At 39.7% G+C, this 14585-nt stretch overlaps 2 protein-coding genes across 2 annotated transcripts; both read left to right on the top strand.

Annotated features, from left to right (window-relative positions):
* Positions 1-277: 277 nt before the first annotated feature.
* Positions 278-5845, top strand: LOC115420051 (WNT1-inducible-signaling pathway protein 2-like). The gene is made up of 5 exons (XM_030135208.1): positions 278-345; positions 885-1101; positions 1727-1978; positions 2672-2868; positions 5511-5845. The coding sequence occupies exons 1-5, from the start codon at positions 283-285 to the stop codon at positions 5787-5789; spliced, it is 1008 nt and encodes a 335-aa protein (XP_029991068.1). The 5' UTR covers positions 278-282; the 3' UTR covers positions 5790-5845.
* Positions 5846-9306: 3461 nt separating this feature from the next.
* LOC115418973 (P2Y purinoceptor 1-like) lies at positions 9307-11719 on the top strand. Its single transcript, XM_030133540.1, has one exon. The coding sequence runs from the start codon at positions 9473-9475 to the stop codon at positions 10526-10528; it is 1056 nt and encodes a 351-aa protein (XP_029989400.1). The 5' UTR covers positions 9307-9472; the 3' UTR covers positions 10529-11719.
* Positions 11720-14585: the final 2866 nt, after the last annotated feature.

The following is a 14585-nucleotide window of genomic DNA, read 5'->3' on the forward strand; positions in this document are numbered from 1 at the left end:
CACAAGTTATTCTTAAGTGTTGGATTAAAATATAGGTTTAAGTTGAAGAACCATCCTAAAAGTGTGAATGTCATGTTCTGAAGCAGCTTTAACGGTAATGTCTGCTCGGCCATGTTTGAAGAGTGTGAACAGTGTTGGAATGTGAGGATGGAGCTTCGGAAGATTTACTGAACAGTCGACCACCTGTGACATCATGACTGAGGCTAGAAGGCGGCGTTAATAAATACACCGACAGACGACAGGAATACAAGAAGGAGAAGAATAAGACGAAGAAGAAGAAGGATGAAGAGGATGAGGATGGACAGAGTCCGACTCGTCTGCTCCATGCTTTGGATCATCACTCAGGTAAGACCTGGACCAGAACCTCCAACTGGTCTGATCTGCATGTAAATGAGTTTTTGTGTTTCTTCTGATGTTGCACAAAGGTTTAATCTGTACATGAAGGTTTAACCTCTGAGTCTGTGAACTCCCTTCATTTTATGTTATAATGTAAATGACACAAAGAGAATGAACCAAATCAAAACTGAATCATCAAATTAGTCTAAGTGTTTTAATGTCATCACACCTTTGATGTTGTTTTTATGTTGTTTTTTCAACATTATTTCATGTTTCGTTTTGTTTTTTTCATGTTTTGTGTCTTGTGACATTTTCATCTTGTGTTCTTTTATGGAATTTTTGTTTTGCTGCATCTTTTACCTCATTTTCATTTCACTATGTCTTTTACATTATTTTCCTCTCATTTCTTTTATGTCAGTTTCATCTTCTTGTCTCTTTTACTTTTCAGTCATTGTTGTCTGTTTCCGTCTTCACATCCCTAAATGTGGTCCACTCCGTGGCTCCGTCGGTTCCGGTCCAGTGCTGACATTGTCCTGTCTTGTGTCCAGGTATCCTCTCAGCCGTGTTCTGACCCGTGTCGGTGTCCTCCTGTGGTTCTGCGTTGTCCTCCTGGGGTTCTTCCGGTCCTGGACGGGTGCAGGTGTTGCCAGGTTTGCGCCCGACAGGAGGGCGAGTCATGCTCCGCCCATCTGCCCTGCGACGCCCACAGAGGCCTACAGTGTGACTACAGCGCCACCTACCCAGGAGGACCGGGACAGTGTGTCGGTACACAGAACACAGTGGATCCACAAAGAAAGATCTAGTAACAGACAGAATACTGGTCCAGTTCCACTGATTCTATTAAGACATTTCAGTTTATTCACATTTTTTGTAGAAGGGTAGTTTGTCCATGTAAACATTTTCATGTAATTTTCTTATTTACACTAAAACACATGTAAAAGTTTGTATTTGTCACTATTTATTGGTTATTCTGTTCTTATTTTACTGGTTCTGATCACTTTAGATCATATTGGTCTGAAAGTGGAACCTGAACTAAAATGATTATTAATATCTTCAGTATAATTTTTGCATTTCATAAATTCACCCCTGGACCGGATTGGACCCTTAGGTGGGCCAGTTTCGGGCCATGGGCCATATATTTGACACCCTTGTTCTTATTGTGTTTATGCCAAACTGAACAGTGTTTTATGGTCTTTACCTCAAACTGTGACTTTCTTAATTTATAAAATGATAAGAACATGTGGAACATGAGTCAACCACCATCACACTTCACTGATGCAGAGGTAGAGCGTTGAAACCTGCTCATGGACCTGTTCTGAAATCAGACTGAGCTCCTGCTGATGTGTTCGTGGTTCTGTCCGTAACCGTGGTCTCTCTGTGTCTGGGCCAGGTCAGAACCAACTGGGCTGTGAACTGAACGGCCGGAGGCTGGAGGAGGGGCAGGTGTTCCAGCCATCCTGCGCTCAGCTCTGCCACTGCCTGGGGGGCGGGGTCACCTGTGTCCCTCTGTGCACCGACGACCTGAAACCCCCCCCTGCCGAGAGGTGCCCCCACCCTCAGCTGCTGAGACCGCCCGGACGCTGCTGTAAGGAGTGGGTGTGTGACGGCCTGGACAACAGCATCTCCACTGGTCAACCAGCAGGTAAGCAGACTCAACAGAACTAGAACCACCAATGGGATTAGATTAGATTAGATTAGATTAGATTAGATTAGATTAGATTAGATTAGATTAGATTAGATTAGATTGGATTGGATTAGGCTGTATTAGATTAGACTGGACTGGATTATATTAGGATGGGTTAGATTAGATGAGATTAGTCTGGATTATATTAGACTAGATTGGATTAGATTAGGCTGGGTTATATTAGATGAGATTAGACTGGATTAATCTGGATTGGATTAGATTGGATTACATTAGATTAGACATCGACTAAACTGGATTGGATTAGACTGGATTAAATCCTTTGTCTCATTTTCATTTATTTTAATAATTTGCGTAGTTATCCTCTTATGTCTTTTACGTCAGTTTTATTTTCTACATACTTTTCCTTTTCGTTCATCGTTGTTTCTTTCCATCTGTCCACCCTGTTGAGTTTCAGTGTTTGTTTGGACTCATCTGGACAGAGTCTACATTTAGACCAGCCCACATCCCTGGTGTAAACATGTTTCTCTAAAGGCTGTGTGTGTCGATGGTCCCACATCTGTCTGGACATCTGTGGGTCCTATTTTTAGCCAATGGACATGCTGGATGTTCTGACTCACAACATCTGATCAAAGCCGTGAGGTTCAAACAACTTTCAGCTTCACATATAAAGTAAATATTTCTCTCCAGCAGAGCTGGCTCCTCAGGACCAGGGCCCCGGATCCAGACCAGTCCCCGCCTGTGTGGAGTGGAGCACTGACTGGAGCCCCTGCTCCCACAGCTGTGGTCCAGGTGTGTCCACCCGGGTCTCCAACCGGAACCGGTTCTGTCGCCCTCAGACCCAGACCAGACTGTGTCAGGTCCGACCTTGTCAGAGTCTGATGCTGCCGGTGAGTCCAGCAGGGCCCGGAACCAGGGTTTTAACCTCCACCGCAGAATGTCTATGTTCCGTCAGTGCAGGTCTTTAAAAACTAATACATCTAATATCTGAGTATTTAACACTGAACAAGAAAACATCAAATAAACAATAAAAGAAGTGAAACTTCACCAAGTGTGAGTCACTATTATAATAAAATATTAGATTTCATTTAATATATTAAATGTATTTTTGTTGATTTTATGGATTATTTATTTTTTGTTTCACAGATTTTTTTTTATTTTATGGATTATTGTATCATGTTTTGTTAATTATTTAATAGGGTTATCTAATAAATATAAAATCAGTCCAAATGCTGGTTGGTTGTAGATACCTTCTGTTTGTTTTGTTGACTTTTTGTTAATTTTATGGATTTCTTTTTTTTTTAATTTTTTTTATTTTATAGATTATTTGATTTTTTTTTTTTTTGTGTCTGTTTTGTTGATTATTTTGTAGATTTGATAATTTTTTTTTTTTTTTATTATCATTATTATTTTTGGATTTTATAGATTATTTTATCATATTTCAGGGTTAGGGTTAGGGTCAGGCGTGTCTGCAGAGTGAAATTGTGAAGTACACACGAAGCGCATGGATGGGAGTGGGGGGTGAACAGTTCCGGACACAATCTGAACTAAATTCATACAAATTCCCCAGATCTAATGATTTCTTTATTACCTCCACCAAGGAGGTTATGTTTTTGTCGGCGTTGGTTTGTCTGTCTGTTTGTCTGTGTGCAAGATAACTCAAAAAGTTATGGACGGATTTGGATGAAAATTTCAGGAAATGTTGATACTGGCACAAGGAACAAGTAATTAAATATTGGTGGTGATTGAGGGGGGGGGCACTGATTTGCCTTGGCGGAGGTCTGCGCTGTCTTTTCTAGAAAAGCACTCCTAGAGCGCAGACCTCCGCCAAGGCAAATCAGTGCCCCCCCGTGCCCCCCCCCCCCCCCCCCCCCCTCAATCACCACCAAATTTTAATCATTTGCTCCTTGTGCCAGTATCAACATTTCCTGAAATTTTCATCCAAATCCAGGGTACTGATCTGCCTTGGCGGAGGTCTGCGCTCTATGCGTGCCTCTAGTTACCTCCGCCAAGGAGGTTATGTTTTTGCCAGGGTTTGTTTGTTTGTTTGTCTGTTTGTTTGTCTGTCCGTTAGTGTGCAACATAACTCAAAAAGTTATGGACAGATTTTGATGAAATTTTCAGGGTTTGTTGGAAATGGGATAAGGAAGAAATGATTAAATTTTGGTGGTGATCGGGGGTGGGGGGGCCCACGGGGGGGGGCGCAGACCACAACATTTCATCAAAATCTGTCCATAACTTTTTGAGTTATGTTGCACACTAACGGACAGACAAACAGACAGACAGACAAACAAACAAACAAACCCTGGCAAAAACATAACCTCCTTGGCGTGGGGGGGGGGGGGGCACTGATCAGCCTTGGCGGAGGTCTGCGCTCTCCGAGTGCTTCTAGTTAACTTTTTATTTGTTCTGATCTGTTCCAGCTTTTCCAGATTAATGTGAATGGATGTAACATTTTGTTTCCCAGACACTTAAACATGTTAGAAACGGTCTAAAACCTTGGATATGAATATTTATACTGTATGTAACACCTGACTCATTATTACGCGCCCGCTCCTTTAGTTCCGTTCATTACGTAACAGACAGTGGAGCTGATCCGTCCCATTAGGATTCCTGGGAGTCGGTGATTTTTGGTTCTGCTGGTTTTTTTATGTGTTGTAACAGGAACACACATGTAGAAAGACTCTGATGAGGATGGTTGTGTTCCTTCACGTCAGTCAGGAACCAAATCATCTGTACTGAGTCATGGTCTTAGAACCTGCCAGAACACATACAGCCATCCACACCTGATGACATATGATATTACTTTTACAGTGAAACACCCAGAACTCTGGGTCTGTTCTACTCACGTCCTGAGTACAAGCAGCTCAACTATATATTTATACACTTATTTATGTAGATTTATTTTAATTATCATATTAATAATACTTATATAGTACCTACTGTATGATTTACTGTTGTAATTGTGTTCTAATAGTGTTTTTAATATGTATATTTGGGATATTTATAGTTATTGTGTGTGTGTGTGTGTGTGTGTATAGACTATACAGGGGTTGAACAAAATAATGGAAACACCTTCACCTCAAGATAATAATGCCCCAATCCATACAGCTAGAATTGTTCAAGAATGGCATGAGGAATATTCTAATGAAGTTGAGCATCTCGTATGGCCGGCACAGTCCCCAGACCTCAACATTATTATTAAAATTCCTTTGGAAACAATTCACAAGTTGTATGAATCAATACCTCAGAGAACTGAGGCTGTAATTGCCGCAAAAGGTGGACCTACACCATATTAAATTATATTTTGTTGATTTTTTAAGGTGTTTCCATTATTTTGTCCAACCCCTGTATATATCTTTCCTGCTACTTTTTCTTACACTTGCATGAACCATCTGTCACACACAACACCTTCCTCTGGGATTAATACAGTATTCTGATTATTCTGTTTGTAAGGATTCTGCTGCTTGGTTCTGGTTTCTTGGTGACCGGTTCTGTATCTTTACGGATATCCTTGGTCTCTGGGTTTCAGGGTCTGGGTTTGTGCGAGACCGGCTTCAGTTCCCTGGTCCCAGTTCAGCTGGAGCACCAGGGCTGTTGGAGCATTCGACCATACTGGCCCCGGTTCTGCGCCCCCTCCTGCCCAGATGGACACTGCTGCAGCCCCGCCCTCACCAGGACTGTTGCCATGGCGTTCCTCTGCCCTCAGAGGAGGCTGGTCCAGTACCAGGTCATGGTCATCGAGTCCTGCTCCTGCAGCGTCTCCAACTGCCGCCCGCTGTCCCGCAGCACTGTCCTGCCCTGGCTGTGACCAGGATGAGGACGGACTGGACCCTGGTCCAGACCAGGCCCATCTGCAGAATGAGGACCAGGATGATGGAGCTGAGGTTTCAACAGGATGTAAATACGATTACAACCATGAGAGACTGGACATTTGAAGACGGCAGAGATTTGAGAAGAATCATGATTCGAACTGGGTTTGTAGGAAACCAGAACCAGCTCCGATACCTAGGCTTCATCAGCTTCTAAAGATACCTTTATAGAGACTGATTTATCATTTTAGCAAAAACTAAATGACCATAATCCTAATAAGTCTTTAGTTTTCGTGCACTCAAATCAGTTTTAGAACTTAAAAATACATTAAAGAATTTTAAGTATTAATGGCTAACTAACAGTTAATTACCAGTTAACTAACAATTAACAAACAGTTAACCATGGCCTAGTAATAATTTACTAATCCTGTTCTTGATAAAAAAAGGTTTTAATTTATACTTTGAAGTTACTAAATATTATATTAACAGTAATAAGCATTAGCTAACAGTTCATTAAAGCTGCGTTTGATGTTCGTCACCAGATTTTCATCAAATCTGTAAAACCCGAGTGATAGCCTAAGTGTCATGCTTCTGTAAGTCTTTCCATGATTACGTACCTGAATCACTCCCCTCACGGTGAACAACTTCAAAGTGTACTCCACCATAAACAATCCATTTATTTACATACCAAACCGAAACTGAACCGTCACTCTGCCCTTTTCAGAATTCCACGCAGCCGCAGCAGCATGGAGTGATGAAGCTGTTTCTGTGTTTGTTGCTGCTTCGGCCATGCTGCAGCTGCTTGGATTACAGATTTGATGAAAAATTGGTGAGGAACATCATATGCAAGCTTTAACAGTTAACTGTTTCCCTGTAACATTTATAACTAATTTATAAATGGCTGATGATATTAAACTAACACGTTTGTCATAAAGTTATAGATTTCTCTGTTTATGTTAATGTTTTTCCTTCATGGTTTTCAGTCTAAATTTAACATCACCTTCTGATTTTCTGATCTTGACATAAATACTTTGGAATTATTCTTAATGTATATGTTATTTCAGAGTTTTTTACCCCTCGGCCAACTGCCAGAGGGGTATTGTAATTGTTTTGTCGTCTGTGTGTCCATTCAACATCTAATCATCTTATCTGAAGAATGCATCGAGATATCTGCACTGAATTTTTACTGCGGATGCATCTTGGCATGGAGCAGAAGCCTATTGAAAATAGTTGACCTATAGGGCAGTAACTTTCAACAGAATCTTACACTATATTTGGGCATGGAGTATTAAAAGTGCACATCACATATTTTATTAGCATAGAAGGTGATGTTACATTTAGAGCTTCATCTGAAGTAAGTAATGATTGACTTTAATTGATCTGTTTTTTTATATTTAATTCACATTCTCAGTTTAACCACTTGTTGTTTTACTTAATTTTATTTGTGTATATTGTATTTTGTTTGTTGAAAAAATGTATCCCAATGTTCAGTAAATGCTCTAGTTTTCGGTAGATGTCATTAAGCATCTTTCACATCATCGGTTTCTTTACTTTGATTTAATGTTGTGAACCTCGGTCATCTTTTACAACATTTCCTTCTTGTCGCATCTTTTACAAATGATTGAAAACAACAAATTAATTTAATGACACTTGGTATCACATTATCCAAGGGATTTTTTGATGCTCATTAAATTCAACTAATGCAATTAATACTTTATTTCTTTTTAAAGATCCACTTATATATTAATCCTGTTTCTAGTAGTGAAGGGACATTTAATAAAATATACTGTGATTTTCAGTTTTTACTGGACAAAATGTACATTATAAATATAAATAGATCTGGGTGATCAGTCAGTGTCAATAATTATCACAACAAATATCAAATCATTATTTCTTTAAATAAGACTGATATTCAGAGCCTTATTGTATCTGTTAAGATTATCATCATCATTAAGACCCGAGTCACATATAGAATAAATAAATTAATCTATGTAAATAATGATGTAAAATACAGTTTGTCATCTTTTCATGGTCTTCAGATATGACCCATTTGGACGTTCAGAGGCTCTGTAGTGAACGTGGAAACACCATCACCTTCTACAACATTGATTCACCAGTAAAACCCATGGAGTTGGATCAGTGACAGTGGATGGACACACTTGGTTTATGTTCAGTTAATGAGAGACTGGACTGAAAAAGACACTTTTTCTTCACTTTTCTTTATTTTGATATAATAACCTTTAAATTTACTCTGAGCTTTAATAAACACCTACATGATCAGTGAATTAAATATGATAGATGATTTACACTGAAAAATGTAAAATACAGAGGATAATATTAGAATAAATGGAAATAAATCACTTATCAAATATTAAATATAGATTCAAAAAAATCATAAGTCAGAATAAATAGTTGTAGGTCTTAAAGAGTTCAGAACCAGTCCAGGTCAATGGACCAGAACTCAATAAACAACAGCGATAAGGACCTTTTTCTAATGTATTTTCAGTCAATATTATCAGTGTAAATGGTTCTAATTTTGGGTTTAATTGGGTTTATTCTGTTCACATCAGCTTAAACTCTTACAAAATGCATCAATTTTGGACTTAATTTTTTTTGTTGTATTTATTGTTATTTCTCAATATAAATTTTGTGATGATAATCTCAGTTCTCAGTTAAAACATGTTCATTTCATAAAATATTTAGCTGAGAAAGTCACTTTTTCTTCAGTTTAATCTGTTTTGATATAACCTTTGAATTTACTCTGAGCTTTAGTGAACATCTACATGATCAGTGAATTAAATATAGACTATATAGGATTTACACTGAAAAATGGAAAATAAAGAGGATAATATTAGAATAAATGGTGACAAATCACTTAAGAAATGCTAGATGTAGAAAACATTCATTTGGAAGTCTCCACGATAATAGTTGTAGGTGTTGAAGGGTTTGTGTTGGTTCCAGTTGCTGATGTTTCTCACTGTGATGAATTAATCAAAAAATCCACTCTGCATTTATTATATGAAAACCATTTTATTTATTCTTCTTTTTCCCCTCTTATAACACTGCCAGTATGCAAAGACACACAATAATATTTACGATTTTTATGGTCATATAGATGCACAGTCAAGAATTTTCTCTTTGTGGATTAAAGTTTGGTTATGATGAATTTCTAGAGAAGATTAAAGAATTAGTATTAAAATATATCAATATGAAGATTCTTTTGTTGATATGGGCCCCTGGGAATCTGTCGGCCCCAACAGGGTCTAGAACCACCTTGGTCCAGAACCGGTTCCTGGTCCAAGTCCATCCTGGTTTAGTTCATGATGTTGTCAGTTTTTTCCCCCTCCATTATCAGTGTCTGATCCGTGGGTGCGTCCACGGGTGCGTTTACCTAAATGTGAAAGTGAAAGGAGGCTCCTTGCTGGAGGCTTTTTTCCTCTGTTTCCCATCTGAAACACCGGATTCTTACGTATTTCACTGGAATTGTGTCGTGGATAAGTTGGGTGGGAACGCGTGTCCGTGCGTCTGTGCGCTCTGCTCCGGTCCAGGGGCGGACCCGGTCTCCCTTTCTCATCTACTTCTGCTTTCTTTCCACTTCGTTCAGGCGGCTCCGACCTGTGCACAGTCCGTCATGTTCGGTGCGTGTTTTCTGTTTGCGTGAAAAGTCCGAAAAGCGGCGGAGATGTCTGGGAACGTCAGCTGCGCGGACATCGACATCAGCTTTACGCACGCCTTCCTGCCGCCGGTGTTCGCCGCCGTGTTCGTGGTGGGGACCGCGGCCAACGCCTGGGGTCTGACGAGCGTGTGCCGCAGCTGGAGGAGCATCGGCAGCATCAACGTGTTCATGCTGAACCTGGGGGTGGCGGACCTGCTCTACCTGTCCACGCTGCCCTTCCTCTTCTACTACTACTCCCACGGCAGCCGCTGGACCTTTGGACAGACCTTCTGCAAAGTGACCCGGTTCTGCTTCAACCTGAACCTGTACGGCAGCATCGGCTTCCTCACATGCATCAGTGTCTACAGGTACTTGGGCATCGTGCACCCCATGAGGGTGATGGGGAGGATCCACACCGGACACTCTACGGCCCTGGCCGTGCTGGTCTGGGTCCTGGTTTTCATCCAGATCCTGCCTGATATGTTCTTCGATAAGAACGACGAAACCAACCCGAACAAAACCGAGGCCTGTTTCGACACCACCTCAGACCGGCAGGTGGACCGGTACCAGCCCTACAGCCTGGGCTGGGCCGTAACGGGCTTCGCCGTGCCCCTGGTCGTCATCTTGGCCTGTTATGGTCACGTGGTCTACGTCCTGGCCACCAAGGCCAACATCAACCCCCTGCTGAAACAGCGCTGTCTGAAGCTGGTGGTCATCCTGGTCATCCTCTTCTCAGTCTGCTTCATCCCATACCACGTGTTCCGGAACATCAACCTGGAGACCCGGATCCTGAAGCAGGAGGGGGTCTGCTACCCCAGCTTCCGGGGGGTCTACATCGCCCACCAGGTGGGCCGGTGCTTGGCCTGTCTGAACAGCGCCTTAAACCCACTCATCTACATTGTTGGAAATGACGAGTTCCTCATGAAGCTGCACCATATAGGCCAGCGGGTCCGGGTCTCGGTGGTGTCTTGGAGGGACGCGGTCCAGTACCGTAAACCCCCACTGGTGGATGAGTCCCCGAGGAGGATTCCAGCCAACTCCAAAGACACCAAAGACGACAACCGGACCAGGGATCGGCCCTAAACCCTATCACTATCATGACATCAGATCATACAGTATTATAAACTCAGTTTTAAATCTATAATTTTCCTTTCATCAGCGATTATCACGATACTGATCTTTATCACAATATAAATGTTGTATTTTGTTTGATTCACAGTTGAAGAAAGCAAAATGTTTTTGTCTTAAAGATTTAAATGTTCATTCACTTTGAAAATCTGTAAAGACTTTTTTTCTTGTTGCATCTTTTCCAATGTTTTTACTTCATTTTTGTCTTTTCATCTTTTTCTGTTTTCTTCATGTTGCGTCTTTTCCATCGCTTTCATGTCGTCAGTTTTTAAAACTGAATCGTAAAATTACAACATTTTGGTCTCATTTGGTTAATTATGTTTTGTTTTTGTTTTTTTTAACTAATTCAAAGTCAGACACTGGTTGAAGTGATTGATCGCTGATATGAACATTGTTATTTAACTGCATTGGTGAGATCTGACAGACACTCTTAGGCCAGACCAAAGCGTCTACCCATCATACATTGCGGCAGCAGGTGGAAAAAAAAAAGGCCAAGTAGCAGGATGTGATTGTCCTTCTGTCCCGGCGTCATCAGTTTAAGATGATGAGAATCTACTGTTTGATTGAACTTTACTGATTGAAGGAAACTGTGATATGAACTGGTTTCAACAGGTGAAGATCATGATGTTATTGAAACTATTGGTTAATGGAACCCAGATCTTTCGACCCACAAAGGGATGCACCAAAAAAACTGACTTTATGGTATTTGTGTCGAACTGGTAGTTGGCCATTTTAATTTAGTGGCGTCCACATTAACTCAATTTAAGTCACTTTATCATAATATTGTTTAAAGACCTGTACAATACACTGTAAAACTGTGTTCTATTATCACACTGTGTATATTTTTGTATATTCATAAATGTAACCTTATTATTTTTTCATTGAGTTTGTTCTGAAACTTTTTGTAAATAATCCCACTTCCTCATCTCTATGCATGTATTTATCTGTTACATCAACTCCCACTCAGTAGTATTTGTACAAAAGCAGAAGGACGTCAGTTTCACATGTCTGACGGTCTGATGTGAAAGTCTGCTTCAGCTCGTATGGTGGATGGAGGATGTCAACACTGACACATTTTTATGGATGAATATATCAGTTATGAAGTCACTCTGTGAATGTGAGTAAAGAGCAGCAACTGAAAGTGAATCCACCAGGTATGTTTTTATTGACAGATGGTTTGTGATAATGGAATTTCCCTGTTGGACCTCTGCCCCAGTTACCAGTGTTTAGTTCGTTTCCACACTTCAGGTAAATGACGCCTGATTCGCCTACAGAAAGTAAAACGTACACCATTATCATGAAATACAGAAAACCTCAAAGGCTTTGTCTCACAATTAACCCTTTAAGGACCACCATTATAACAGGCCTAGATTTATTTATGTTGTTTTTACTATAATAGTGTCACAAAATGTAGGGTTTTTTTGCCAATTATTTTGCACATTTTTTAGGAAGAACTTAACTTTCAGTATCTGGCCATTAATTATCATTATTATATGAAATAAATGCTTGAAACAGTAATAGTAAAAACTATAAAAAGTACAAAAAAAGTGAAAAAAAAAAACCCCTCATCATATGTATAATGAAAAACTGTAAATGTTCATAATAACACTTTGAGATTATAGAAATAAACTTTTACACAATTTATGGTGACCTACTACTTGGATAAAACAGTTTGGATGTGTTCATTTATCTGATACAGCGTTTTGGGTTTTTTTTTTTCTTCCTTGGGGGGGGGGGGGGGGGGGGGGGGGGGGGGGGGCAAATTTTCTATTCTATAAATGTGTGAAATCATCCACTAACAGCAGCAGAACGTTAATAAAACCTATATTTATCACTGGTCATGAATCCCTCATTGCTCTCTGCCATGTTGAAAAGGTCAAAGGTTATTTTCATCTCGGTCCTCCAATGGAAAATACGACGTGAGGGACTGTTCATGTGCAGTTTTTGAGTTCGTAACTAGTATTTACCATAATTCCCATAGCACAGGAAGGCACCATAAGCATCTACCAGAAGCGCCACAAATTTAAAAAAAAAGGCAAGTTTAGACAAAAACTTCAATGCCACAACTCAGTTTTCCACGCACAAACAGCCACTGTTGTACAAAGAAACTGTCCTAAATTTAATGAATATAACTCGTTTATAGAAATACAAACCAAACGATACCGAGTTTACACCTGCTCTAGAATATGAAGGGACTAAACCAGGTTCATTTCCAGACCTGGTCCAGCTCTGTTGGAGTCTGGACATAGACCTGGATGTGAGTAATCATCATGTCCTGTTCTCCACTTCCCTGATGGGTGGACAGTAAACGCCTCATTAGTTCAGAGCTGATGTTGTCATTTGGCTGTAATATGAATATCCTCAGACATGTGGTTCTAAACGTTTGCACCCAGTTTCAGTTGATCTAATTCCAAATATATATGATACATGGAAAACAGGTCATTACCACTGAGAACTGCAGCGTCGGAGCGACAGTGAATGCAGCTGTGTGTCTGGATGGATGGGGCGGCTTTGGCTTTGTTTAGTCAGAGTGACTAATATTTTAGGACCAGATTAAATCAGACTCAAACCAAATATTGACCACTGTTTAGAAGTGTCTCTGCTTCAGCCAGAGATAAAAACATCTCTGAAACATCTCCAAATTTCTGATCAGCCATCCAAGACATCGAAAAAGCACAACAGTCTCACACAATAAAACAGTAAATACTTTGTTCTGGACACATTTTAAACTAAGTCTATTGTTGTATGGAAACATCAAGATGCATAAAAACCTTCTTTTCCATAGAGATAGTTATCATTTGTTCTCTTTTTCAGTGTTTTAATAACTGACCTATTCTTTTTTTATAAACTGTACATATTAGTCATATAAATATTTTAGATTAGATTAGATATAACCTAAATGATCCCTCAGGGAATTAAGGTTCAAGAAGCAGCACAAAACCAAATATACACATATAAGAAATATAAGACAAAAATAAAATAAAATAAATTTACAATATTTTGAGGCAGGGATTGAAAGACAGTGTATGACCAATTAGTTTATTGAAAGGCATGAGAATGTATTTACCACAAGAAAATTTACATAATAGAAAATGTTTTTATTCTATGTGTCCTCCTTCTTTCTCAATAACTGCCTTCACACACTTCCTGAAACTTGCGCAAGTGTTCCTCAAATATTCAGGTGACAACTTCTCCCATTCTTCTTTAATAGTATCTTCCAGACTTTCTCGTAATAGTTTTGCTCATAGTCATTCTCTTCTTTACATTATAAACAGTCTTTATGGACACTCCAACTATTTTTGAAATCTCCTTTGGTGTGACGAGTGCATTCAGCAAATCACACACTCTTTGACGTTTGCTTTCCTGATTACTCATATGGGCAAAAGTCTCTGAAAAGGTATGGATAATAGTGTTAGGTATGATTATGACATCAATATATGTTTGGTTTCAAAACAACTGACGTAGTGCCTGCTGAGAAAAAACAACTAAATGTTCATTGTAAATTTTGCTTCCCCACCCTGTGTATATGTGTGTGTATATATATATATATATATATATATATACTGTATATATATATATATATATATATATATATATATATATATATATATATATATATATATATATATATATGTAAATTATATATAGTTATATATGTATATAGCAATCCCAAGTGATAGCAACATCAGAAAGAAAGCTCACGAGAAGCTTGAGAAATACCAAGGGCTGAAAGAGGAGATAGAGAGGGTGTGAAGGCAACAGTGGCACCAGTAGTGATCGGGGCACTAGGGGCAGTGACCCCCAAGCTGAGAGGATGCCTCCAGCAGATACCAGGAAAAACATCAGAGATCTCTGTCCAAAAGAGCACAGTCCTAGGAACAGCTAAGATCCTGTGCAGAACCCTCAGGCTCCCTGGCCTCTGGTAGAAGACCCGAGTCTGAGGGAGACACCGCCCAAAAATATGACAGTTATTAAGTAGTTGGTATTTTTGTTTATGACTCAAGTTGATGAA

This window comes from Sphaeramia orbicularis, chromosome 5, assembly GCF_902148855.1.
Source record: "Sphaeramia orbicularis chromosome 5, fSphaOr1.1, whole genome shotgun sequence".
Taxonomy (NCBI): Eukaryota; Metazoa; Chordata; class Actinopteri; order Kurtiformes; family Apogonidae; genus Sphaeramia; species Sphaeramia orbicularis.